The sequence below is a fragment of the Cnephaeus nilssonii genome, assembly GCF_951640355.1.
Source record: "Cnephaeus nilssonii genome assembly, chromosome: 7".
NCBI classification, from domain to species: Eukaryota; Metazoa; Chordata; class Mammalia; order Chiroptera; family Vespertilionidae; genus Cnephaeus; species Cnephaeus nilssonii.
This window is the reverse complement of record NC_137078.1, coordinates 50,414,349-50,441,289: the sequence shown is the minus strand read 5'-3', so window position 1 is coordinate 50,441,289 and position 26,941 is coordinate 50,414,349. Positions and strand designations below refer to the sequence as shown.

Below are 26,941 nucleotides of genomic sequence, written 5' to 3'. Positions count from 1 at the left end.
CTGATTACCAGTAGACTGGACAGCCGAACGACCTTCTGAATGACCTTCTGGACAAAGCCGGGCCTCCAAGGGCTGAGCCCCTTGCACGAATTTCATGCATTGGGCCTCTAGTTCTATAATAAAGTAATATGTATAGAATAACTTAAAGTTTACAATGTACATTCACTTAATACATAATTTTATTTGACCTTCAGGTCAACTTTATGAACTTAAGTTGTAAGTGAGCTCATACTATAGGACAGGCACTGTGTTGAGACCTTTATTTGGATTTTTTTAAAAATTTAGCCAGAACCCTGAACTTAGCTGTCATTTGCCCCTTCTTATGAATGCTACATATGGAGCCCACTCGGGTCAGGGAGCATGCCAGAATTATGCAGCTAATAATAGAAAACCTGGAATAGGTATCCAGGCCTGTCTTATCCTAAAGCCCATATTCATTCTGGTATACCAAAGAGCCTCTTGCTATTCCTCTTATACCAATGAACCAGATCATGAAGTCCAGGCAGTTTGTCTAGTGTTGGAGCTAGAATTCAAGGACAAGTGCTCTATGACCAAAGTCCATTGATCTTCAACCTTAGCATATTGAAAATGTGGTGAAGGCCTGGGGCAGGGGTTGGGTGCCAACTAAAAGGGATAAGTGGGGGAGAAAAGAGGACATCTGTAATACTTTCAACAATAAAGATTTAAAAAAAGACAAAAGTTTTACACACTGCTTTCAAACACTGCCCTTTAGCCATTCTCAAAGAACTAAATAGAATCAAATAAAATAGAAAAACAAACATCACTGGGAAATCAAAACTTACGTGATCTTTTGACATCCCACTTTCACTCTTCCTCGTTTTATATTCTAGATCACTAATCTGACTCCGTTTTTGAGTAGGGTGATACTTTTTTACCGTTGTAGAGGTCATTCCACTGTACTGCCTGAGGATCCCAAGTTGAAAATCAAACTTACTTCTGTCCCTGTGCTGTTCTAGTCATTCTGCCTTTATTTTCTATTCTAGCTGGCATTTGCTTGGACACTCTCAGGCCTGTGAAGTGTGACTTATAGCTAGGGAAGACTGCTCAGTTCATTGATGTGCTGCACAAAGGGCACCGGAGTGCACTGGAGGACTGGGCACTGAAAATGCTTTTGAAAGTACAGGGTCCAAAAGCCCAGGCGATGAAAAAAGCCCATACTTTTCTGACTTCAGGCACAGGCAGCATATACACAACACATGTTATCTGTAGAGTCATTCTCTGGATATTAACCTCATCACCCAGCAGAACTCGAAAGAGCTTCTATACATGTTTGCTGTAGAGCTAAATTTGTTTACTTCCCCTGAATATATAGTCACAGACTTATACAATTATGCTAAAATGTGGATGGTCCTTTTACGATAAAGGACTCGCTTTCTGTATGCAAAGACAGCACATAAGTAATTTATGGGTGCTACTGTCATTTGCTAAAATATGCTGACGAGAGAATGGCCCATTTAATATATAAATGTGTCTGATGTGCCATGTTCCTTGCCATTTGTTTATTTACTTATTTTTAAGTAGAAGAGTAGATGTTTTGTACCAAGAGCAATATTTCCTAGGTATATAATAATACTGCTTAATAGACAATCGATTTTGAAGATAGTTTAAATCTGTCCATTATAAAGTCACATAATCAGAATTTATGGAGTCTGTGTAAGTGGAAATATCTGCTTAGGAGTGCAAGGTTCTTGAGATTAAACTTCTACTGCTCTCATTTCTCCTGAATTAAATATTGGTCTACCCAGTAGCCAACAAAGGGACAAAGTATACACGTTTCACATAGGTGCTCTCACTTCTGCCAACATTTATTAATAGGCACTTTTCTAAGTGCTTTATAAGTAATAAGTCATTTAATTTTCACAACAACTCTATGAGGTATAACTATTATTATTCTTATCTTAGCAATGAAGAAACTGATGTTTCAAAAATTGAATAATTTATTTAAGGTGACATAGCTAATAAAAAAAAAGTCTAAACTTTGCTAGTAGAACCTTTGTTGCTTACCACTACACTCAATAGGAAGTTTCACCACACCCCATTCAGCTAATATTTTTGCGTGGACTTTCTATCAAATATGTACCATATTCCTGAGAGGTTTCTACCCAATACATGTTTATTTGATGCCATATAGAAAGTTGAAATAGTTTTAGAACTTAAATTCACTTATACCTCAGTGGTCAGGACAAGTGAGGGGTCTTCCCATAACTGTCATATTAAATAACTTACTTCTGGGGGTCACTGTGGTGACTTCTAAAATTCTCAGTGAAGGAGGCAACATCAGGTTTAGAGAAATTATTTGGAAGATTCCTAAGTGAATATGTAAATAATTCAAATGAATCCCAATTACCTGAAACAACCTCTGGCCGACTCCTAAATTGTTAAATACTTCGTTTCTCTCCATCCATTTGGAAGTGATCTCAGCTTAATGGGGAAGATACCCAGGACTAGGGCAGCTATCTCCCGTTTACAAAAAATCCAGAAAAGGACATAGAAGTCCATTAGCAAGATGACCATGAGTGACCTATGAATGGAGGTGCTGTGAAAATCAAGAATCAAGGGAACACTGCTAGCTCTAGCCAGAAGGAGACTTTCCAAAAAATTTTTTCAGTAAATTATGGGTGAATTCAGAGGATTATTTATATACAATGAAGACCCCGCCCTAAACATCTTGTTAGATGATACAATAATAAATTATTTGTTTTTTAGATCAGCTGAGTTAGGATTTCCTGTTATTTTCAGGTAAAACTAACTTAAGAGAAGGCATTAATATGCCTTCTTCCATATTGCCAAAAGTTTTGCATGATTTTTTGACTTTTGATACTAATTTCAAATGAATGGATCCTTTAGGTAACCCGCCTCCTTTTGAAATTTGGTGCTGATGTAAATGTAAGTGGTGAAGTTGGAGATCGGCCCCTGCATCTAGCAGCTGCAAAAGGATTCTTTAATATTGCAAAGCTCTTAATGGAAGAAGGCAGCAAAACAGATGGTAAGATTATATATTTAGAAGACCTTTGCCCTCTTTTCTTATTTACTAGAAAATAATCTTAAGGAAGATTAATTCTGTTCTTATGTAATAATTTGTTCTATAAGTCATAACTTATTATACTTAATATATTAATTAAATCTATGTGTTCATTCTTCTTTATACATTTTAGCTCAATTCTTAATATATTAGGTGCTGCAGTTAACAGTAAAGGGGTTGTCCTAGGTAAATGATTCCTATTTGTTGTTATTCATTAATCTTTTTCTTTAATTGGGATCAAGTTTATACACAGAAAATTTTTTAAATCTTAAGTGAATATTAACTTAACTGAATATTTACTTATGCATACACCCATGTAAAAAAAGTCATGTCAAGTTATAGAATATTTTCATCTGGAAGGTTGAACTCTGGAAATTTCCCTTGTGCCTCCTTCTGAGTAAATAGCTTTCACCACCATAGGTAATCAATATTTTGACTTCTGTTGCCATAGGTTAGTTATTTTTCTGTTCTGGCAGTTAATAATTTTGTGACCACCTTCTTTTGACCAACACTATGATTTTGTCTTTTATCTATATTGTTGCATGAATTATAGTTCGGAATTTTAAAATATGTATTTTTCAATTATAGTTGACATACAATATTATATTAGTTTCAACATGTATACAATATTAAATTAGTGTACAACATGTATATGTGTGTGTATACATGTACACACACATATAGTTATGAGTGAAATTACTAAATCAGAAGGTATGCACATGTTTAACATTTGAAGAAATTTCAGAGTTTTCCAAAGTGTCAGTACCTCTTTTCACTCTCATATCAATATATGAGAGTTCCCCATACCTCCCCTAACATTTGATATTATTATTATTTTAAATAGAAATGAAATTAGAGTATGATACATTTTGGGGGAAATAGCTTTAGAAAACTACCTAAAGATTTTAGATGTAATTAATAGAATAGAATTTCCTGCAACTTTATATTTTTTAAATTATAAAATGAGTTTTTAGAAAATTGATTGAAAGTAGAGCATGAAAAAAATTTTCCTTTTTCTTTTTCTCTTCCTCATAAACTTTACTTTGACATAGATTCCCTCAGAGTTACATCTTGTCATTAAATTCTCTCAGGCAAATCCAACATTCTTTCATTGACCCCCCAAGAGACCTAATTAAAAGCCCGGCTGTAAGAGCTGCTGGCCTTTGCAGCAGAAACGATGCACATTTATAAAAGGACAAGGTTGTCAAAGCTCTAGAACTTCCAGTTCCTTGGTCCAAAATTGAGACTGATATTCAGCTAATAAAGCTAATCGAAGTTTTCATTTACTCATAAGGAAAACACAAAGGCTTCCAGAGACAACTATGAGGAGAGGCTAAACAGAGCCATTTTATCTTGTAAAATTTAAGAAACCTAGTTTGTGTCATTTTTTATGAGCCAGTGTGCAATAACTTAGGCATCTTTATAGCATTAGCATAAACAACCTGTGCTGTCAGGATGCAGGGAAGGCTGTCCCTGAACCTTGTTAAGTAGTCTCTGGGATTCTGTTAGCTTAGAATAGGCAGAGGTACACCTCTGTGAACCACTGAACACATAATTGTGTTTTTGAAACCGCCTCACTCTTCCAAGGAGCCAGGAACTGCTCACTTTTTCCCTTTTATTGTCAATGCCAAACTGCTTTTTACTCATCTTCGTAACTCCAAAGCTCGGTGGTGTCAAAATGAGTGTCATTTATGATCAGCATGTCTCCAGGATCAAAGGACTCTTCTACAAAAGGTATTGAAATGTGTACTGCACCTGAATTCCCCTTACGCCCCAGCCTCATGTGATATAATTATGAGCATTTTCTTTCTGATTGACACAAGCTCTACATGCCTCCTACTCAATCATTTAAAAACTTGAGAGACAGCATGACTCAGATTTTTAAATATATTTTTAGATGATCTTTTAGTACACACTTGATATTTAAGTCCCTTTAGCACTTCAACCAATTTCAAAGAATAAACCAGAAGATCTGTAATGGTGATGGACATTACACATTTATTATTAGCTAGTTCACTGATTCCAAAATGTAGCTAAGCCTCCAGATGATCTATTTACTTACACAGGATCTGGCCTATCATAATGGACCTAGGAGGAAGAATAAATGAATGACCCCAAAAAGGAGCACAATTTGAAATCTGATATTTTCAGTATGTTTCCTTGGTAACAGAATGCGACAAATGAAAATAAATTTGGGTTACAAAATTAGCCAAAATGCAATTCTGAAAGTACCCTCTTCAGTTTAACATGTCTGGGAGACTGACCTACTCAGTCATGTATCTTTTAAGTCTCCATCTTTTTTCTTATATCTCTCAGGGCAATGAAAAGGGATAAATGTAATGCTTATTGAATGAGATTGAAAAGGTCAAAATATTTTTGAACTCCCTAAGAAGAAAATGGTGATACATTTGTCACAATCTTTAAAATTCAGGAAGTTTAAATTTGTTATCCTCTGACTGTTAAAATCTATAGTTACTTTAACATGAAACTGAATATTGTAGAAAGTCATAAAATTTCTAGGACATGGTCAATAAGAGGAAGTATTTATTTTTTAAAGTATACCTTGACAGAAATATTACACAAATTTATTATTGAAAATCTAAGACACACTTGGGAATTGCTTTAGAGAGCTAATGATATGTGCTGACATTGCTGTTAATATGAAATTTTTTTATCTTTAAGATCAATAAACAGACATAAGCAAGTAATAACATCCATTCACTCACCCCTTTATCCAATCTTTCTTTCAAAAGACATTACTGAACACATACTCTCTTCAAAGTAGAGGAATAGGCACTAAATATTTTTCAAATACCAATGATTCACAAATATTGTTTTGCTTGAAATTTTACTTTATTTAAATATTTCAATAAGATGTTAAGTTAGAGAAAATAGAATATCATTCACACATCCAATTTCCTCAGAGAAGATAAAATAACAAATACTTTTCTTGTCCTTGCAAATTGGTCCAAGACAAAACTAAGTAAATCACAATGACTGAAGCATAAGTAGAAGTGTATACACCTGAGCTCTGTACCTGATCCAGATTTCTCCTGACTTGTCCCTTTGGTTGGCATTTACTAATTGATGGGAAAAATATCTAGGCCATTACAGGTAATTCACCAAGTGGATAATCTTCTTTGAAGTTTCTCAATTCAACGATCTACACTAATAAAAGAGAAATATGCAAATTGACCATACCTCTACAATGCCCACCAACCAATCAGGAGTGAGTATGCAAATTAACCCAACAGAACCAAGATGGCGACCGGCAGGAAGGTAGGGAGAGAGAGAGTGTGAGTGAGGAACCCATAGAGGAGAGTGTAGACGTGTGTGGTGTGTGTGTGTGTGTATGAGCTAGGGTCAGTTAGATTCTGCAGGTCTTCCCAGGGCCTGCCTAACCGGGCAGTCCTAGACGGTGGAACCCCGCGCACAAAGCGGACACTTCTCGGTGGCTGATGCGGATGCGGAGACCATGCCATTTTGAGAAACAGAGCTGCCTGAGACTCGGATCCTGGCTTCTGACACAAACCAGAACCCTGCAGCCACTAGGAACAGAGAACTGCTATCACAGCTTCAGACCAACAAACAACAAGAATCCAGACTTCCCGGCAGATTTCCGTGAGTCAAAGAGCCTATCCCCCTCCTCGCAGGTGTGCGGATAGCGCCATAGTAACTGATAGACCTGCCCCTCGCCCAAGCTGCAGAGCGCCCTCAGCCTCGCGATAGTGCCAAAGTAACTGATAGACCCGCCCCTTGCCTAAGCTGCAGAGCTTTGCGCAGGGACGCGCTCCCCCTTAGGGAATTTGGCGCGCAGGACAGAAGCAGCTCCCCTTTGGGTGAATCTGACAGTGCGTACAGAGGGCTCCCCTTCGGGGAATTTGGGAGAATTTGGCTTGCGGGTCACATCTCCCCTTCGGGGAATCTTAGAGCGTGCACAGAGGGGCTCCCCTTTGGGGAATTTGGCGCGCAGGACGGACTCCGCCCCCCTTCAGGGAACCTGGGAGAGTGCACTGAGGCAGCTCACCTTCAGGAATTTGAGAGTGTGCAAAGCCCTAGCTGGTTTGGCTTAGTAGAGAGAGCACACACAGGACGCAGCTCCACTTCAGGGAATTTGGCACGCCGGACACAGCTGCCTGGGATCCCTGACTCACAGCGCATTCACACTAAGAGCCAGCGACCCCAATTGTTGGTGCATGCACACACAGGGACCCTGATTCTCAATGAGAAACCGCACAAGGCAACAGAGACTCTGACACTCGATTCTTGGTGCAGACACAGGGAAACTCTGACTCCTGGCACATGCTAAGGATCTCAATTTCGGCACATACCAACAGTGTGGTGCAGACAGGGCCCCTGATTCTAAGTGTGCACACGAGACCACATGGAACACTGGGGACACTGACCCTGGGCAAGTCTGGTTCCCACCAACCAAAGGCAGCCACACATCCTAGTGTCAGAGCACTTCAGTGAAACTCGGGTGGTGCGAAGTCCCCACAGCACACGGCCCAGGTCCACACAAACGGAAGCTTGAGCTTTCTGGTGATAGCCAGAATGGGGAAACGAAATAACTCACAGAGGAAAGAAAATGTGGAGTCGCCAAGAAAGGAAATTAGTGAAACTGAAGCTTGCAACATGACCGAAAAGGAGTTCAGAGTAATGGTCGTGGAATTTATACATACATCGGATGGATGAGAAAATCAACAACTTATGCAAGAATCAGGAAGAAATGAAAAGTGATATAGCTACAATCAAAAACACCATGGAAAGTTTCAACAGTAGACTACAAGAAGCAGAGGACCTAATTAGTGAGTTAGAAGATCAGGTACAGAAACAAGCTCAATCTGAACAGCAATTGGAGAAAAATATTAAAAAGCAGGAGGAAAGCCTAAGGGAGCTTTGGGACAACATGAAACGAAGTAACATGCGTATAATAGGGCTGCCAGAAGGACAAGAAGAGCAGCAGGGATTAGAAAATCTATTTGAAGAAATAATGACAGAAAACTTCCCAGATATGGGAAAGATAAAAGTTATGGAAGTACAGAGACTCCCAAGCAGGATCAACCCCAAAAGACCCACACCAAGACATGTCGTAATTTCAATGGCAAATATAAATGATAAAGAGAGAATCTTAAAGGCGGCAAGAGAGAGACAGAGAGTTACCTACAAAGGAACACCCATCTGATTACTCAACAGAAACACAACAAGCTAGAAGAGAATGGAATGAGGTATACAAAGTGTTGCAAAGCAAAGGACTGAATCCAAGAATACTATATCCAGCAAGGCTATCAATCAAAATTGAAGGGGGAATCAGGTCCTTCGAAGACAAAAAAAGGCTCAGGGAGTTTATCACCACCAAACCAGTAATGCAAGAAATGCTAAAGGGAATACTGTAAAAAGAAGAAACAAATTAACCCAACAAAGATGGCGGGTTAATTTGCATACACAGGCGCAGAGCGGCCAGGCAGGGCAGGACACCTGCTATGAGGGAGAGTGCGGGGGGTGGAGGGAGCTACAGAAGCGGTGCTCCAGCCACAGCAGAGAAGACTGAAGGCTCTGGCCAGAGCAAAGATGGAAGGCGGCGGCCAGAGCAAAGGCCTGGGTCCTGGGTGCCGGAGGAAAACTGGTGCCGGCAGCCAGGGGAAGGAGGCCTATTGCACGAATCTTCATGCAACGGGCCTCTAATAGAAGAATAATGTTGGGTGGGGCCAGGGATGGCCAAAGGCAAATTATGAATTAATAGAAGATTGTGCTTCATTCTGCTTTACAATGTCCCCTCTGGACCTCAAGAACTCTTATGTGACCTCCAGATGCTCTGGACTCCCTACTGTCCTCAGGCATTGACTCACAGTATTGACTTTCCCTGGCTTCCAACAGGAAGTGAACAAAGGAAAAGTATCATAAAAAGGAAGATAATCAAAACAACTAAAACACTCTTCTGAAGGAAGGGTGCCCTTCTGAGTCACTCATTAATAGAAAAAAATCAAAGATTTATTTTTCAGTAACAGCTTCTGGAGGAGTTCAGTGATTTTGCTGAAGAATTTCCCTGTGGCTTAAGATCTTGCAGGAAAATAAAATGAGAATAATTATCTAAAAATATAGCAGCTACAAGGCCTAAATTCATGTTCATTACATATCAAATGATGATTATAACAACAGTACAGTAGTATTGAATTAGTACTTGCACATTTTTAAATTAACTATTTTCTTCCCTTTTTTTCCCCTGTCATTCATCATTAAATTTTTTCCCCTTTGATTCTTTTGGTTCTATGAACAATTTGTATATATATGAGGATTAATTGGGTTTGTTAAGGACTATTATTTTCTATCTTGAATAAAGCACTCTGTACAGATGGGATAATAAGATATTTTTTAAATGGCTATAAACCAGTTGATTCAGTTATTTTAGTTTTTAAAATTATGCTAAAGCTAATCCAGAATTGGTGTTCAGTTATTATTACTTTAGTCCTGTAATTCTTGACTATCCAACTAGCTTTTAAGTTATATGAGGGTATTGACTCTATGCATTGATAGCTTATTGGTCTTAGCACTTAGCGAATGTCTAGGAGGGAAATTAGTAAAAAGGAAGAGAAGACATTTTTATTAAGTGCCTAATATGTGATAGGCATCATGCTAGAAGCTTTCCAATTATTCTCTCCTTGAATCTTTTCAGCATCCCTGCAACAATTGTGTTATTACATCTATTGCTACTGAGAAGAAATCAATACATCTGACATCTGGCACAGTGCTAGTGCCTAGTGATCATTTCATTCTTGTTGAGGAATGAATAGGTATCAGTCAGGTCTTCTCATTTGCAAGCACTGGAAACTAACTTTTGCTAATTTATAAAAGGAATATGTTAAAGGATATCAAGCAGCGTGCAGAACCTTCCCCAATACAGGGTTGGAAAGCCAGTCCCGGAATCCTCATAGTGAAGAACGATATCCAAAATCACACTCCACAACTAGTCCTATGAAGATACACGGCCACCCTGCTTGGCACACACAGCACCACTTGGATTCTGGCACCAGCAATGCAGGGCACTGAGTCTGGGGCTGGATCACTCCTGCTAGAAACTGGCTGGCGCTACTCCGCCAGTGCTGCATTGCCCAGATAGCTTAGGCTTTGCTTTTTTTCATGTCATCAGCTCCAATGTCAGAGTCTCATATAATGTGTTGCTGGGAAGAACCTATAGATAAGTGTCCAAGGGCACTATTGAGAGTGAAAAGGTCACCATGAAACACTATGCTAGACCAGTGGTTGGCAAACTCATTAGTCAACAGAGCCAAATATCAACAGTACAATGATTGAAATTTCTTTTGAGAGCCAAATTTTTTAAACTTAAACTTCTTCTAATGCCACTTCTTCAAAATAGACTCGCCCAGGCCGTGGTATTTTGTGGAAGAGCCACACTCAAGGGGCCAAAGAGCCGCATGTGGCTTGCAAGCCGCAGTTTGCCGACTACGGTGCTAGACTAACAGGCCTAAACCAGAACATATGGTCACCCTCTGCCAGTCCTGTTCCCTCGCTACAAAGGAAACTTGGAAATATTTTCAGCTTTTATGATAGAACATGGTTTTGGCTTCTTTTAGTACAGGGAATTCACCAAATGTCAGAATAGGTTATAAGGCTGGGTGGGCCGAAGAGAAGGACAAATGCCCACTACTGAGTGAGCAATTGGATGTTAAATAACTGTCTACAGTAATGGGATTAATGAGGTCTGTCTCACTCTAAAGCTCATTGGTTTTTATCATACCTGCTCTGTATACCATAATGTGACAATTCTCAGTTAAGGGTGCATCGGAACCTCCCAAACAGTGTTGTAAACATACAGAGAGCTAGGCCCCTCCCTAACTTGTTAAACCCAAATCTCGGAAATGGTGCTCTGGCCAGGAGCTGTAATTTTTAACATCCTCTAGAGGAGGAGAAAATCAATTTGAAATGAGATACTTGTGGAATTAAAGCCATGAGCACCTTTTAGGTGCATATTAGTTTCCTGAACTATTCCATTGTGCAAGGTAGATTTGATTAGATGAGTTCCATAGAATTTATGGGAACTAGAAGAAAGCCTGCTTAATGTGGTAATAAGCAATAGAATATAATTATAACTTTTTAAATTGGTTGCACTTAATTTCCTTTATTATTATCATTAATTGGCAATTTCTAGGAGTCTCTCAGGCACTTGGGAAAAATCCCTGACACTACCCATGAGAAGGCTAAGGAACAAGGGCTTCCAGGTGACATGCCTTTTTCTTTCTCACTGATGACAGTGAATGCTCAGGACAATGAAGACCACGTCCCACTTCATTTCTGCTCTCGCTTTGGACACCATGATATAGTGAAGTTCCTGCTTCAGAGTGATTCAGAAGTCCAGCCTCACGTTGTTAATATCTACGGAGACACCCCTTTGCACCTGTGAGTATTATGTATAATTCTATAGGTCCTCCAGGTATTTGACATGTGCCTATTTACTGTAATCAAAACATGTTCTTTAACTCTAGGGCATGCTACAATGGCAAATTTGAAGTCGCCAAGGAAATCATCCAAATATCAGGAACAGAAAGTCTGACTAAGGAAAACATCTTCAGTGAGACAGCTTTTCACAGGTAAATGAATATTTAAATACAATAGCCACTACACTTAGCAGACACCCTATGGCACCTGCAGTTGTGTACATACAGCAAGAACAAATAGTGGCAGATGTTGCAATCAGAGAGCAAGAGCAGAGGGTGGGCAGGAGACAAGGTTCCCAAGCTACAAGCACAGAAGATAAGGTAGAGGCAGATGCTGCTGTTAGTACAACAGATGGGGCCTGTGCCAGATGCTGCATTCTTGGCAGCAGCCCCAAAGACAGGGACTGATGTTGCCAAGGCAACAGGCATATCAACATCTGTAAGCATATTGTTTCCTTTCCACTTCACTCCACAGAAAGCTGCCAAAAGGGGCAGTGCCCATAGTCCTCCTCCTACAAGAATCTCATTACTGGAATTCATTAGCATTAAATGTGACACTTTTTTCCTAAGCACATAAACCTTATGTGCAAATGTATCTACCTATCTAAGACATCCATCTGTCAGCCTATAAAAGCTTAGTCAGGGTGGCCAGTGAGAGACCTAGGAAGGCATTAGCTCCTTTCTAACCATCTATGAGAGTCCTTTACAATATGCTTTTTGCTCTAGAAAAGCATTCTGAAGGAGCAGCTGGATTTGGAAAAGTTGCAACAAAGAAGGAAAGAAGGGAGGGAAAGGAGGAGAGAGGACAGGGAAAGGTAGCTAATAACTCAGAGCTATAACTTCCTAAAGTGTCCATAAGGAACAGATTTAAAACCTTCATTTTTAACAGGTGACTATCCTATATAATAAAAGTGTAGTATGCAAATTGTCCCCTCGATCGTGAGTTGTCCGGGAGTTTGAACAGGGGGCGGGGGAAGGGAGGGAGGCCCCAGCCTCTAGTTTGGCTATAAAAATGAAAAGAATAATTTTAATTTAGTAAAACTTGAATATAAGATAATTTACCTGCACATTTCAGATATCTTGGCCAGTTTGTAACCCCTAAAAAATAAACCAAATAAGCCTGGGACTCTATATTTATGTAGTGTTTCTATTACAGTGGTAAATAATTAAATGAAGAGGCCCTTTTTCATACTGCACTAAAGTTAAGCTTGTGCTTCTGCATTAGGTATCAACCTGTCAAATTCCACTTGGATTTCCAGATTTTTCTTAGCAACCAAGAGGTCAGCGAAAAGGGAGGCAAAGAAAACTACCACTTATGGAGTGATTATATGCCAGATTATTTGTGTCTGTTATCTTATTTAAACCTCTAACCATTTTACAAAGTTGGATTTATTATCCCTCTTTTACAGATGAGAAAAATTGAGGCTTAGAGAAGCTAAGTAACTTGCCAAAATTCTTATGGCTAGAAAATCATGTAATAAATGCCTGCCTAATTCCAAATCCTGTACTTTTTAAATATGTCTTCATGTTCTAGTACCAAAATATTGTGTCTGTTTTCTATACACTCTGTAACAGAACATATTCAAGAACTTTTCAGATCCCACCTTCAGTCGAAATGGATCAGTGGGATCTGTCACTGAAGGGGACAATTAGCAGAACTGATATGTACAGGTTGCTGGTGTTCTTTTTTCCCATAGGTCATGCTTGTTAAGGCTGATACCTCAGGCTAGTTTTCAAATCATTTTGCTATTCAGTCCACATAAATTGGAACCAACTCTAATCAGAAGATGATTGTCACTTCCAGAGAATTGCTTATATGACAAGATTAGCTGACAGATGCGTTAAAAGTATGTTCAGTTGTTTTATTTTTGTGCAAGCCTGTGGCAATTAGAAATAACATGATGTTTTTATTCTAGTCATTTTAATCATAAAGTAAACTTCCCTTTTACATGAGAAATTTACTCAATTATGAATTATTTTATGTACTAATCACAGTGCTTTGTATATAGCAAGCACTCAATATATTTACTTCTGTGATTGTTTTCATATGTATATGTATACACAGATATGTCCTATATAATAAAAGCCTAATATGCCAAGTGTCCGGTCATCCATTCAACCAATCAAAGTGTAATATGCTAATGATATGCTAAGGCTGCTCAACTGCTCACTATGACATGCACTGACCACTAGGGGGCAGACAGTCAACCAGTTGACCAGTTGCTATGAAGTGCACTAACCACCAGGGGGCAGACGCTCCAACCGGTAGGTTAGCTTGCTGCTGGGGTCCGGCCAATCAGGACTGAGCAAGATGGGCTGGACACGCCCTGGAGCCCTCCCACAGTCCCTCCCCGGCTGGCCAACCTTCCACATTCCTCCCTGGCCCCAATCATGCACCGGGAGGGGGGGGGGGAGTACTTCAGCCTGGCCTGCACCCTCTCACAATCCAGGACCCCTCAGGGGATGTAAGAGAGTGGGTTTCAGCCCGATCCCCCAGGCCAGGCCAAGGGACCCCACTGGTGCATGAATTTGTGCACTGGGCCTCTAGTATATATATATTCAGAACTCATTATTTTTTGTAAATAGTTGCTTTGAAAGAAACAATCAGGCAATTCAACAATGGAACATTAAAAGTGCTGTATTATGGGAACTATTTATTATGCAACTAATCAATGCTGGTAAAGTCTATTGCAGTGAGATGGTAGCTTTTTATTCACTCAATGAATTATTCAAGAAAGTTTAATTAAGAACCAGCCTTGTGTTGGTGCAGTAGGAACATTAAGATGACAAGATTTCTTCTCTTCTTAAAAGAATTCTGTTGTAAGGTATCAAGGTAAGCAGAGGCACTCCTACAAACACCCCAGCATCTAGAGTAGCCTGGGTAAATCAGGGCTGTATTTATTTTCTAGGGCGGCCATAACAAAATGCCACAGACTCTGTTGCTTGAAAACCAGATGTTTGTTTTCTCACAGTTCTAGAAGCTGGAAGTCCAGATCAAGTCATCAGAGGGTTTGGTATCTTCTGAAGTCTCTCTCCTTGCCTTGCAGATGGCCACTTTTCTGCTGTCTTCTGTTTCTGTAACTGTGTATGAATCTCCCCTTCTTATTGGGATACCAGTCATATTAGGTTAGGACCCACTCTAATGGTTCAATTTTTAACTTAATTACCTATTTAAATTGTATCTCTTTAGATATGGTCACATTTTGAGGTTTTGTGTGTTGGGGTGTCAGCATATTAACTTGAGGGGCATGCAATTCAGCCTATAACAAGGGCCTTCTATTTTCTTTATGGTATATTTTTTTGTAGTGCTTGTACCTATGGCAAGAACATTGATCTGGTTAAGTTTCTTCTTGATCAAAATGTTGTAAGCATCAACCACCAAGGAAGAGATGGGCACACAGGTAAGGCTGTGGTGAGATCATCACGAGTTTATGAGGCATATCCAAAACTGTCAAGAAAAGTAGTATGCTCTAGAAGAAAGGGGGCAGTGGGAGTGGTCCACTCCAGCGGGGAGGGATATTTTATCAATTGCATCATTTAGAATTGATGGTGCATGGTGATAACAATAAGCAACTGACTTTGAGGTAGTTTCACTGTTGTGCTAAAGTATCTCCAGTCAATGAATTCCTTGTGCCCTGCACCAGGAACAGACTAACAACACTGCCCTCCCCTTGGTTGGCTGATCAAAAAAAATACTTGATTGGGTCTTTGTTCTTTGATATGTACAAAGATGCCAACCTTTTTCTTGGTAATTACAGTAGGTATAAAAATACTAGGAATTATGCTAAACAAAAAGGCAGTCTATATAGGTCAACTAGAATAGTATACTTCTTTTGCCTAAAGTATATCTTGTTTGCTCAATAATGGAATTAATTCATTATTAAAGAAGTAAATCCTTCCTTTGTATCTCTGGCAACAAATCTATTACATGGTAATGACTGTCTTTTGAAAATTGGGATTGTTTTCCTCTTTTTTCCTTTTGCACTTTCATTCTATTCTATTATAGGATTGCACTCTGCTTGCTACCATGGTCACATTCGCCTGGTTCAGTTCTTACTGGATAATGGAGCTGATATGAATCTAGTAGCCTGTGATCCCAGCAGGTCTAGTGGTGAAAAAGATGAGCAGACATGTTTGATGTGGGCTTATGAAAAAGGTATATTTTTCATCATTGCATCTCTCTAGTAATACATGGAACTGTGTGCATAGATTATGGCATCAATAATTTCTTTTGCTTGCATGAGTTGTACACTCCCATTTCTCTGTAAATTATATCTGAGTCACTGGGGACTTGCATCAAAGAGTCCAATAGACCATCAGTACGGAAGGCAACCCCTGAGCTGCAGATGAACTGAAGGCATGCTTGGTATTGGCACTTTGTAAAGAGAATGAGCTCACATTCCTAGATACTAGAGAAACAAAATCGTGATGGATAATGACAGTTACTTTCTTAGAGTAGACATAGAGTGAGTCTTTATCTCTTATATGGGGGAAATTTTTATGTGAATTCAAATTTTTTAAAAGGAAATAAATACAAAGAAAGAAAGGGAATGTTTGTCAGATCTGCTGACAATGCCTCTACTTTAAAAAGTAAAGGAGCTAATGATTAGTGTTTAAGTATAAACTTACTGGAGTGCAAAGTGGTGCAAGCTTGGGCTAGGATGGGAGAATACCTGGGTTTAAATCAAGCCATGCTCTTTTATCTTAGGCAAGTTATTTATTATTGCTGAACTTCAGTTTCTTCATCTGGAAAATGAGGACAACAACAACTCCTCTTTTACAAGATTGTAAAGAGTAAATGAGATAGTATGTGCAAATTGCTTACAACAGTGTCTGGCATAAATGAGTACCTAATAACTGTATTTTAGTAATGATAACATTGGTAATAGCGGTAGTATAGAAATAAAGATGATTAATAACAAATTCTTAATTTTAAGGGAAAGGAAACTAGAGACAATTAGAAGGTGAACTAGCATCTTTGTCATTGTTATTAAAATATATTGTGTCTTAGAAGCAAGCTGTACATAAGCAAGCTTTATACACATGAGGCCGTATGGAGTTTAAATTTCTAGAGGACATGGAACAATAGACATTGTAATTGAAATCAGAGAGCTACAACTAAATGCTGTAAAATATGTCAGACTTTGATATCTGCATTACCTTATTAGGAAGTTTAAAGTATGTAAAGAAGTGTTTTCATCTTTTTAAATGCTAGAATCTTAGCAGTCCATACTAAAGGAGAACAATTACTAAATTGGAAGATTTATCAGGCTACCTGAAGTAAAACATGAAAGTCCATTATTGAAAGGAGAAATGGAGTTTGATGGATAGAAATAGGCAGCTATTATAGAACATAGAAAAGGAGAAAGGAAAACATACAGGTTTGCAGATTTCTAGTAAAAAAAAGACATAGTAGTTACTTTAATAGAAACAAGTGAACAAATATGGAATATTAGGGACTTTGTAGATATACTAGTAGCCCTGCTATTTTTATTTGTGTTTTATAAATACACACGCACACATATATACTTGCACATTGTAGTTCAATGAATTTTCACAAACTGAACTCACTCTAGCATACAGATGAAGAAATGGGTCATGGCTAGCACCCCAAATCCCTACTTACATTCTCTTCCAATCACTCGTCAAAAAGGGTACCACTGTCTTCATGGGGCATATATTAGCTTTGCCACTTTATGTATTTTATATAAATGGAATGGTATGCTATATATGTCTTAGTGTCCAGCTTCATTTGACCCACAATTTGTAAGATTAATCTAGGTTGTTGCAGATACTTGTAGATCATTCATTCTCATTGTATAGTATAATGATTTGCAACTATATCACAATGTACTTATTCATTCTACTGTTTAGGGGCATTTGAAGAATTTTCAATTGCAGATTATAAAAAATGCTGTTGCTGTGAACACTCATGTACATGTCTTTTGATAAGTATCTGTAAAGATTTCTGTTAGGTGTAATGACCTGTTGCTTTGTATAAAAGAAATTTCAGGTAGTTCTATATTTGAGTATCAGTTGGAAAATCTTACATATCCTGAGGCTTCCGAAGGCCTTACTAATTTCTAGTTACTCAACACGTGGCATTTATTTAGATGGTTATCAGTGTCTCTTAAGAAATTTGAGTTTCAGAGAAAGATTATTTACAAAGCATTAGTCTTCTGGAAGACAGCTCAAAAATAGCTGCTGCAGCTAGCTCTTCACAGGCACTGGCTTTGTTTGTGTTTAGTTGATTGAGAATGATAGTTGAAAACTGGTTTTATTTTATGTTTTTTGTGGATCTACACACTTTATAAGACAAGAAATCATGGTATAAGCTCCTTAGAGTTTCTACCAAATGACAACAAAATTCCTTTAGCTTAGAGGATTTAGTCACTGGTCTCTGCAACATATGCCATGCTTGTCACTCTTATTTGTTCAACTAATGTGCCAGGCACCAGTGTTGCAATTCATTATTACCATGAATTTTAACAAATTGAATGTTAGTACTCAGGAGACAGATGGATGGTTTGAGTATGTTCTTAGGATAGAAGAAATCAAACCAACAAAATGGAATTGTTGCTATTTTTTCTTGCTGGAGAAATGTTGCATCATTTTCATGTGTTCAAGGAGGATTGAAATGGCCTTCTTAAAATATTGTCAACAGTACACTGTCCCTGTTTTATTTAGATAAAGAAATGCTTTCCTCCCTAGCTGATTTGGCTCAGTGTACAGAGGCATCAGCCTGGGGACTGAAGGGTCCCAGGTTGAATTCCGATTGGGGGCACATGCCTGGGTTGTGGGCTCGATCCCCAGTGGGGCGCATGCAGGAGGCAACCAATTGATGATTCTCTGCCATTGATATTTCTATCTCTCTCTCCCTCTCCCTTCCTCTCTGAAATCAATTTTAAAAAAAGGAAAAGAAATGCTTTCCTTTCTTGCTCAGAGAGGGACTCAATAAATTAATGGGTGTGGCATACTAAGGATTTCCCTGGGCAAGTTGGAGATGGAGAAGAAGAAGCTCTAAAACTTCACTTGGAGTTTCTTCTTTCTGCAAAAGAAATTATGTAGAAATGGCCCCATCCAGGACAGATAAACCAGGACTGATAAACCAGAAGGGACCTCATAACCAAGGTCTATCTATTTGAAAATGTATAATTTTGGATGGGTCCAATTTGAATAGCTCATCCTACTTTAACCTCTCAATAGAAAATTGAGAATGTTTTTCAAAAACATTAACCTCTGTTTGGATTATTCTAAGACAAATTTTCACCTGACCCAACAAAACTTTCAGTTGATATCTCTGATATTCTGATATAGCAGTGGTCGGCAAACTGCAGCTCACGAGCCACATGCGGCTTGTGAACCGCGGTTTGCCGCTCTGTTGTCTAATGAGTTTGCCAACTACTGTGCTATAGCATGTTGAGGGGTGCTTTGCACTGTTGGAAGAGTTATCTTTTTCTTTTTTAGATACTTTCAGAAAAGAGCTGAAAGTAGGATCAGATATGAAAAATACTTTCTATTTACATATCCCTTTTATTTTTATTTAAGTATAGTTGGTATACTATACTGTATTAGATATATTAGTTTCAGGTGTACAATTTAGTGATTTGACATTTTTATACCCAATGTGATGACCCCACTAATTCTAATAATCATCTGTCACCATGCAACATTATCAAAATATTATTCACTCTATTTCTCTTCAGCTTTTTCACCCATTCTTTCACCCCCTCTGGTAACCATCCCTTTGGTCTCTGTTTCCTATGAGTCTGTTTTTGTTTTATTGTTTCTTTATTTACATAGCCCTTTTAACCTAAAGATATCAAAATAAATCCTGGAAATATTTTTTCTTGTGACCTTGATTCTACACAGAACCCTACTGGTTAAGTTTCAGTATTTCTCTACCATTCTGCTCAGAGCTCCAATTTTACAATATTTAGAGTGTTTCCCATCCTTAAGTCTGCCTCTCTCCCGCCAACCTTTTTTTTTTCTACGCCATCTGAAAGTAGCGATAGCTGTCTCACTCACTTGGATTTGTTCTGCCCTTTCCCTGAGGTACAAAGGACTTGTATGAATCAATTTAAATTGGCCAGAAGAAATAGCCAGCAGCCTGCTTATGTTCAAATCCTCTGTCCTAATCACCAGTATGGAAAAACCATTGAAAAGACCTACACATAATCTTACATCCATTGCATTAAAGATGAAACTGCCAAATTGAAAAGATCTCTGCCAATTAGAATTGAACACATAGCTCAATAGTGTGTCTGGCAGTTAGATTTGAAAAGGCTGCCTTTGACAAAGAAAAGCACTCCTTTATGGCAGGCTGTTTAGGGCCAGAAAATCACCCAAACTAGAAACAGAACTGAAACTCTGTTTTGCTAAAACGTCTTATTTGCTTCAGCACTGACACCAGTTAAAGTAATTTGCAGAGGGTCCTATCCCAATATCTAATTGCCCAGAATACAATATTTGTATACGGCAGTCCCACTCTAATTCACAGTGACAGGGAGCTGCAGTTGGAGAATCAGTGAGTAAGTGAGCAAAAACAATAAAAATCAAGGCTCCTATTGCATGATGTATACTTTGTTCATTCGTTTTGACAAGTGTACTATGGTGTGAATTATTTATAGTAAACATACTATAGTGTATTCTCAAAAAGTAATAAAGTCTTACAGTGGTGAATTTCTATAGTTTTCAACCAGTTAAAAATAACTAAGAGATAAGGGTGTCAGAGGAGTAGAAGGAAGATGTGGTGGATTCATGAAATGTTTTGATAAATTTTCATCAATGAAATAATAAATATTCAAGTTTCTTCTATATTGAATTCTATATTTGGACTTTAGTGAACCTACTTAATTTTGTGAATCTAGTTTAGTGTGCTTGCATGGATTAGGGTAGGGTAGAGGAAGGAATACACAAAGGATTCAAATGGTATTTAAAAATCTATGTGTGATTTTGTGTATACTTGTTACCTTTCTACATGTTTAGTTACTCTCTCCTTTAAAAAGAAATAAAAAAAAATACTGATTCTCATTAGAAGAGGAAAAACTTCCATTCTTTTAGGGAGTTACTACAAAAGTACTTTTGAAACATAATACATAAGAAACAACATATATTAAAATGGATAATGGAAGAGAAAGTACATTCATTAAGCACCTATTATATATGCATTTATCAAAGTAACCCTTTAAATTGGTAGGTTCTTTCTATTGGATAGTTTGAGACTTAGAGCTGTTAAGTAAGTCACACTTGCCCAAACCACACAGCTCTTAAGTGGAGAGCTGGTACCAAACAGAGGTCTATCTTATTACAGAGGTCAGTCTCTTTCCATCTGACTCTAGAATCAGATAGATCCAAGTCCCAATTTTATCCTTAATAATTAATTATCTTGGAAAAGTTATTTAACCTCTCTAAGCCTTAATCTTTAAACTTAAAATGAGTAAATTAATAACAACTTTACAGAATTCTGCTGAAAATTAGGGATACGATGTAAATGTCTGGAACATAAATTCTCAATAAAAATGGTGGTGTCTGTTATTAAGTGTGTAGCAGAGGTTCAGTCAAGTTCCACATAACTCCCAAACCTCATGGTCTTTCCTAATTTACAACATGCTTTAGTGTCTGGAAAGAAATATGACATAATGATGCATTTAGATGAGGGGCATCCGCTACAAACCTGCTCATGAAGGGTTTATATCCCTGCCAAACACCACTGACAAACTTGGGATATATGAAAACATGTGTTGTTTTGGTGTATTGATATCTCTTATTTATGACTCAAGTAATAACATTCATTTTAAAACCTCAGGACCAAAGCAAATTCAAGGAGATTTTGAAAATCACTAATCAAAATATTGTGAAAGCAATTTAAAACTATTACTCTAATATGTATATTAGCATGCAAAAAAACCCCCCACAAATTTGCAGATATCTTTACTACAACGGTCAAGGAAAAGTGTCAAAAAAAACAAAAACAAAAAACATGCAGCCATGTTTTAAAACCACACCAACTGACATACTCAATCCCTTTATTTGGGGATCTGAGGAGCATGTGTAATTCAACCCGCCTACAATTGAACTTAACACTTTTTAAAAAATTTTATTTTATTGTTTAAAGTATGATACTTAGTAGTACATATATCTCCTTTTTCCCCCCATTGACTTTCCCCCAGCCTGCTCTACCCCCTGTCGCATGCCCTCATTCCACCCCTTCAGTGTCTTGTGTCCATGGGTTGCACTTATATGCATGCATACAAGTCCTTCGATTGATCTCTTTCACCACCTCCCCAACACTCCCCAGCCTTCCCGCTGTAATTTGACAGCCTGTTCAATGCTTTACTGCCTCTGTATCTATCTTTTAGTTCATCAGGTTATAATGTTCTTTATTTTCCATAAATGAGTGAGATCATGTGGTATTTTTCTTTCTTTGCCTGGCTAATTTCACTTAGCATAATGCTCTCCAGTTCCATCCATGCTGCTGCAAATGGTAAGAATTCCTTCTTTTTTATAGCAGCGTAGTATTCTATTGTGTAGATGTACCATAGTTTTCAAATCCACTCATCTGCTGATGGAAATTTAGGCTGTTTCCAAATCTTAGCTATGGTGAATTGTGCTGCTATGAACATAGGGGTGCATATATCCTTTCTGATTGGTGTTTCTAGTTTCTTGGGATATATTCCTAGAAGTGGGATTACTGGGTCAAATGGGAGTTCCATTTTTAGTTTTTTGAGGAAACTCCATACTGTTCTCCACAGTGGCTGCACCAGTCTGCATTCCCACCAGCAGTGCATGAGGGTTCCTTTTTCTCCGCATCCTCGCCAGCACTTGTCATTTGTTGATTTGTTGATGATAGCCATTCTGACAGGTGTGAGATGGTACCTCATTGTCATTTGGACTTGCATCTCTCAGATGATTAGTGACTTTGGGCATGTTTTTATATGTCTCTTGGCCTTCCTTCTGTCTTCTTTCGGAAAGTATCTATTTAGGTCCATTGCCCATTTTTTTATTGGATCATTTATCTTCCTTTTATAAAGTTGAATGAGTTCCTTGTAAATATTGGAGATTAAACCTTTATCGGTGATAACATTGGCAAATATGTTCTCCCATACAGTGGGCTTTCTTGTTGTTTTGTTGATGGTTTCTTTTGCTGTGCAAAAGCTTTTTATTTTGATGTAGTCCCATTTGTTTATTTTCTCTTTAGTTTCCATTGCCCTAGGAGCGGTATCAGTGAAGAAATTGCTTCGGCATATGTCTGAGATTTCACTGCCTGTGGATTCCTCTAGTATTTTTATGGTTTCCTGTCTTATGTTTAAGTCCTTTATCCATTTTGAGTTTATTTTGTGTATGGTGTAAGTTGGTGGTCTAGTTTCATTTTTTTGCATGTATCTGTCCAATTTTCCCAACACCATTTATTGAAGAGACTGTCTTGACTCCATTATATGTCCATGCCTCCTTTGTCAAATATTAATTGAGCATAGTGGTTTGGGTCAATATCTGGGTTCTCTATTCTATGCCATTGGTCTATATGTCTGTTCTTCTGCCAGTACCAGGCAGTTTTGAGAACAGTGGCTTTGTAATACAGCTTGAAATCTGGTATTGAGATCCCACCTACTTTGTTCTTATTTCTCAGGATTGCTACAGCTATTCGGGGTCTTTTTTTATTCCATATGAATTGTTGGAGAGTTCTTTCTAGGTCTGTGAAATATGCCATTGGTATTTTAATGGGGAGTGCATTGAATCTATAGATTGCTTTGGGCAGTATGGACATTTTAATGATGTTGATTCTACCAATCAACATGATATGTTCTTCCATCTGTTTATGTCTTCCTCTATCTCTTTTTTCCGTGTCCCATAGTTTTCCGTGTATAGGTCTTTTACCTCCTTACTTAAATTTATCCCTATGTATATTATTTTTTTTGTGTGTGATGGTAAATGGGATTGCTTTTTTAGTCTCTCTTTCTGTAAGTTCACTATTGGTGTATAGAAATGCCATAGATTTTTTTGGCGTTAATTTTGTATCCTGCTATATTGCTGAATTCATTTATTAAGTCTAATAGTTTTTTGATTGAGTTTTTAGGGTTTTTTTATGTACAATATCATGTCATCTGAGAATAAGGACAGTTTTACTTCTTCTTTTCCAATTTGGATGCCTTTTATTTCTTCTTCTTGTCTGATCACTATGGCTAGCACTTCCAGTACTATATCAAATAGGAGTGGTGAATGTAGGCATCCCTGTCTTGTTCCTGTTCTTAGGGGAAATGGTTTTAGTTTTTGCCCATTGAGTATGATGTTGGCTGTAGGTTTGTCATATAAGGCTTTTATTATGTTGAGGTATGATCCCTCTATTCCCACTTTGCTGAGCATTTTTATCAGAAAAGGGTGTTGGACTTTGTCAAATGCCTTTTCTGCATCAATTGATATGATTATGTGATTTTTGTCTCTCAGTTTGTTTATGTGATGTATCACATTTATTGATTTGTGGATATTGTACCATCCTTGCATTCCTGGGATAAATCCTACTTGGTCATGGTGTATGATCTTTCTGATGTACTGCTGGATCCGATTTGCTAGAATTTTGTTGAGGATTTTGGCATCTATGTTCATGAGGAATATTGGCCTGTAATTCTCTTTCGTTGTGTTGTCTTTATCTGATTTTGGTATTAGGGTGATGCTGGCTTTATAGAAGGAGCTTGGAAGTGTTCCTTCCTCTTGAATTTTTTGGAATAGTCTGAGGAGGATAGGTTTTAGTTCTTTCTTGAATGTTTGGTAGAACTCCCCTGTGGAGCCATCTAGCCCCAGGCTTTTGTTTGCTGGAAGCTTTTTGATGAGTGCTTCAATTTCTTCCATAGTTATAGGCCTATTGAGATTTTTAAATTCTTCCTGATTGAGTTTTGGAAGGTTGTATTTTTCTAGGAATATGTCCATTTCCTCCAGGTTTTCCAGTTTGTTGAAATAGAGTTGTTCATAGTATTTTTTAACAATCCTTTGTATTTCTGTGGGGTCTGTTGTTATTTCTCCTCTTTCATTTCTGATTTTGTTTGTTTGGGTCCTCTCTCTTTGCTTCTTGGTGAGCCTGGCTAGAGGTTCATCAATCTTGTTTATCCTTTCAAAGAACCAGCTCTTGGTTTCATTGATCTTTTGTATTGTTTTTTTTGTTGTTGTTGTTGTTTGTTTGGTTTTTTGTTTGTTTTTTGTTTTGGTCTCTATGTCCTTTATCTCCACTCTGATCTTTATTATTTCCTTCCTTCTGCTTACACTGGCTTTTCTTTTTTTTTAATATATATTTTATTGATTTTTTTACAGAGAGGAAGAGAGAGGGATAGAGAGTTAGAAACATCGATGAGAGAGAAACATCAATCAGCTGCCTCTTGCACACCCCCTACTGGGGATGTCCCCGCAACCAAGGTACATGCCCTTGACCGGAATCGAACCTGGGACCTTTCAGTCCGCAGGCTGACGCTCTATCCACTGAGCCAAACTGGTTTCGGCACACTGGCTTTTCTTGTTGCTCTCTTTCTAACTCTTTGAGTTGTAGGGTTAGGTAATTTATTACCATTGTTTTTTGTTTTTTTGGAGTAGGCTTGTAGAGCTATGAACTTCCCTCTCAAGACTGCTTTCACTGTGTCCCATAGATTTTGGATTGTTGTGTTTTCATTGTCATTTGTTGCCATGATTTTTTAAATTTCTTCTTTGATCTCTCTGGTAACCCAGTCATTGTTTAATAGCATGCTATTTAGTCTCCATGGGTTTTATTTTTTTTTATTGTTTTTATTGTAGTTGATTTCCAGTTTTATGCCACTGTGATATGAGAAGATGGTTTATATTATTTCTGTCTTCTTGAATTTGAAGAGACTTTGCCTGTGACCCAATATATAGTCTATCTTTGAAAATAACCCATGTGCACTTGAGAAGAAAGTATATCCTGTGGCTTTGGGGTGAAATGTTCTGAAGATGTCAATTAATTACATCTGGTTTAGTGAGTCATTTAGGATTGATGTTTCTTTGCTGATTTTTTGTTTAGAGGATCTGTCCAATGGTGATAGTGGGGTATTAATGTCCCCTACTATGATTGTATTGTTGTCAATCTCTCCCTTGATATCCTCCAGGAATTTTTTTATGTATTTGAGTGCTCCCGTATTGGGTGCGTATATGTTTACCAGAGTTATTTCTTCTTGTTGGATTGCTCCCTTTAGTATTATGAAGTGGCCTTCCTTATCTCTTTTTATGTCCTTCACTTTGAGATCTAATTTGTCAAATATAAGTATTGCTACCCTAGCTTTGTTTTTCATTTCCATTCGCCTGAAAAACCTTTTCCCATCCCTTCACCATCAGTCTGTGTGCATCTTTTTTTTTTTAGGTGGGTTTCCTGTAGACAGCAGATATATGGGTCATGTTTTCTTATCCACTCAGTTACCCTATGTCTTTTGATTGGGGCATTTAATCCATTTACATTTAAAGTTATTATTGGTAGGTACTTGTTTGTCACCATTTTTATTCTTTACCCCTGCATTCCTTCTTCGCTTCCTAGTTCTCCTTTTACAGCAGACCCTTTAGAATTTCTTGCATTGCTAGTTTGGTGGTAATAAATTGCCTTAGTCCTTTTTTGTCTGTGAAGCTCCTGATTTCAGCCTCAATTTTGATTGATATCCTTGCTGGGTACAGTATTCTTGGATTCAGACTCTTCCTTTGCATGACGTTGTATATTTCATTCCATTCCCTTCTGGCCTGATGTGTTTCTGTTGAGAAATCAGTTGAGAAATCAGATGCTAGTCTGATGGGGGATCCTTTGTAGGTAACTTTCTGTCTCTCTCTGGCCGCTTTTAAGATTCTTACTTTGTCGTTGGTGTTTGCCAATTTAATTATAATGTGCCTTGGCATCGGTCTTTTGGGTTCATTTGATCTGGGACTCTGTGAGCTTCTTGGTTTTGTGTGAGTTTTTTCTTCCCTATATTAGTGAAGTTCTCTTTCATTATTTCTTCAAACAGGTTTTCTATTCCTTGCTCAGTTTCCTCTCCTTCTGGCACCCCTATTATGTGGATGCTGTCTTGTTTCGTGTTGTCCCAACGTTCCCTTAGGCTCTTCTCCTGCTTTTTAATTTTTTTTTTTTCTAGAAGCTGCTCTGCTTGGGTATTTTTTCCTACCTTGTCTTCTAGCTCACTGATGCGGTCCTCTGCTTCCTCTAGTCTACTGTTGATGCTTTCTATTGAGTTCTTTATAGCAGCAATGTCATTTTTCATTTCTTTTTGGTTCTTCTTCATTTCATCTTGGTTCTTACACATATTGTTGAATTTGTCTTCCATTCTTTTCATCCACCTTATGATCATTTCTCTGACAGGTTGCTTGCCCCCAATTCATTTACTTCCTTTTCTGGTGATGCCACCTTTTCTTTCATATGCAGGCTGTTTCTTTGTCTTCCCTTGATCTCTCTTCTCCAGGTGTCTGGTTA

The 26,941-nt window shown here is 38.0% G+C and overlaps 1 protein-coding gene across 1 annotated transcript in view; it reads left to right on the top strand.

Annotated features, from left to right (window-relative positions):
* The window catches only part of TNNI3K (TNNI3 interacting kinase), a gene marked incomplete at its 5' end in the record, with an annotated part of 301,994 nt that overhangs the window by 81,835 nt on the left and 193,218 nt on the right, over nt 1-26,941 (top strand). The window contains 5 exons of the mRNA XM_079777685.1: nt 2,869-3,007; nt 11,314-11,458; nt 11,545-11,649; nt 14,803-14,897; nt 15,503-15,652. Coding sequence (XP_079633811.1) covers nt 2,869-3,007; nt 11,314-11,458; nt 11,545-11,649; nt 14,803-14,897; nt 15,503-15,652 — 634 coding nt within the window. The remainder of the gene's footprint in view (nt 1-2,868; nt 3,008-11,313; nt 11,459-11,544; nt 11,650-14,802; nt 14,898-15,502; nt 15,653-26,941) is intronic.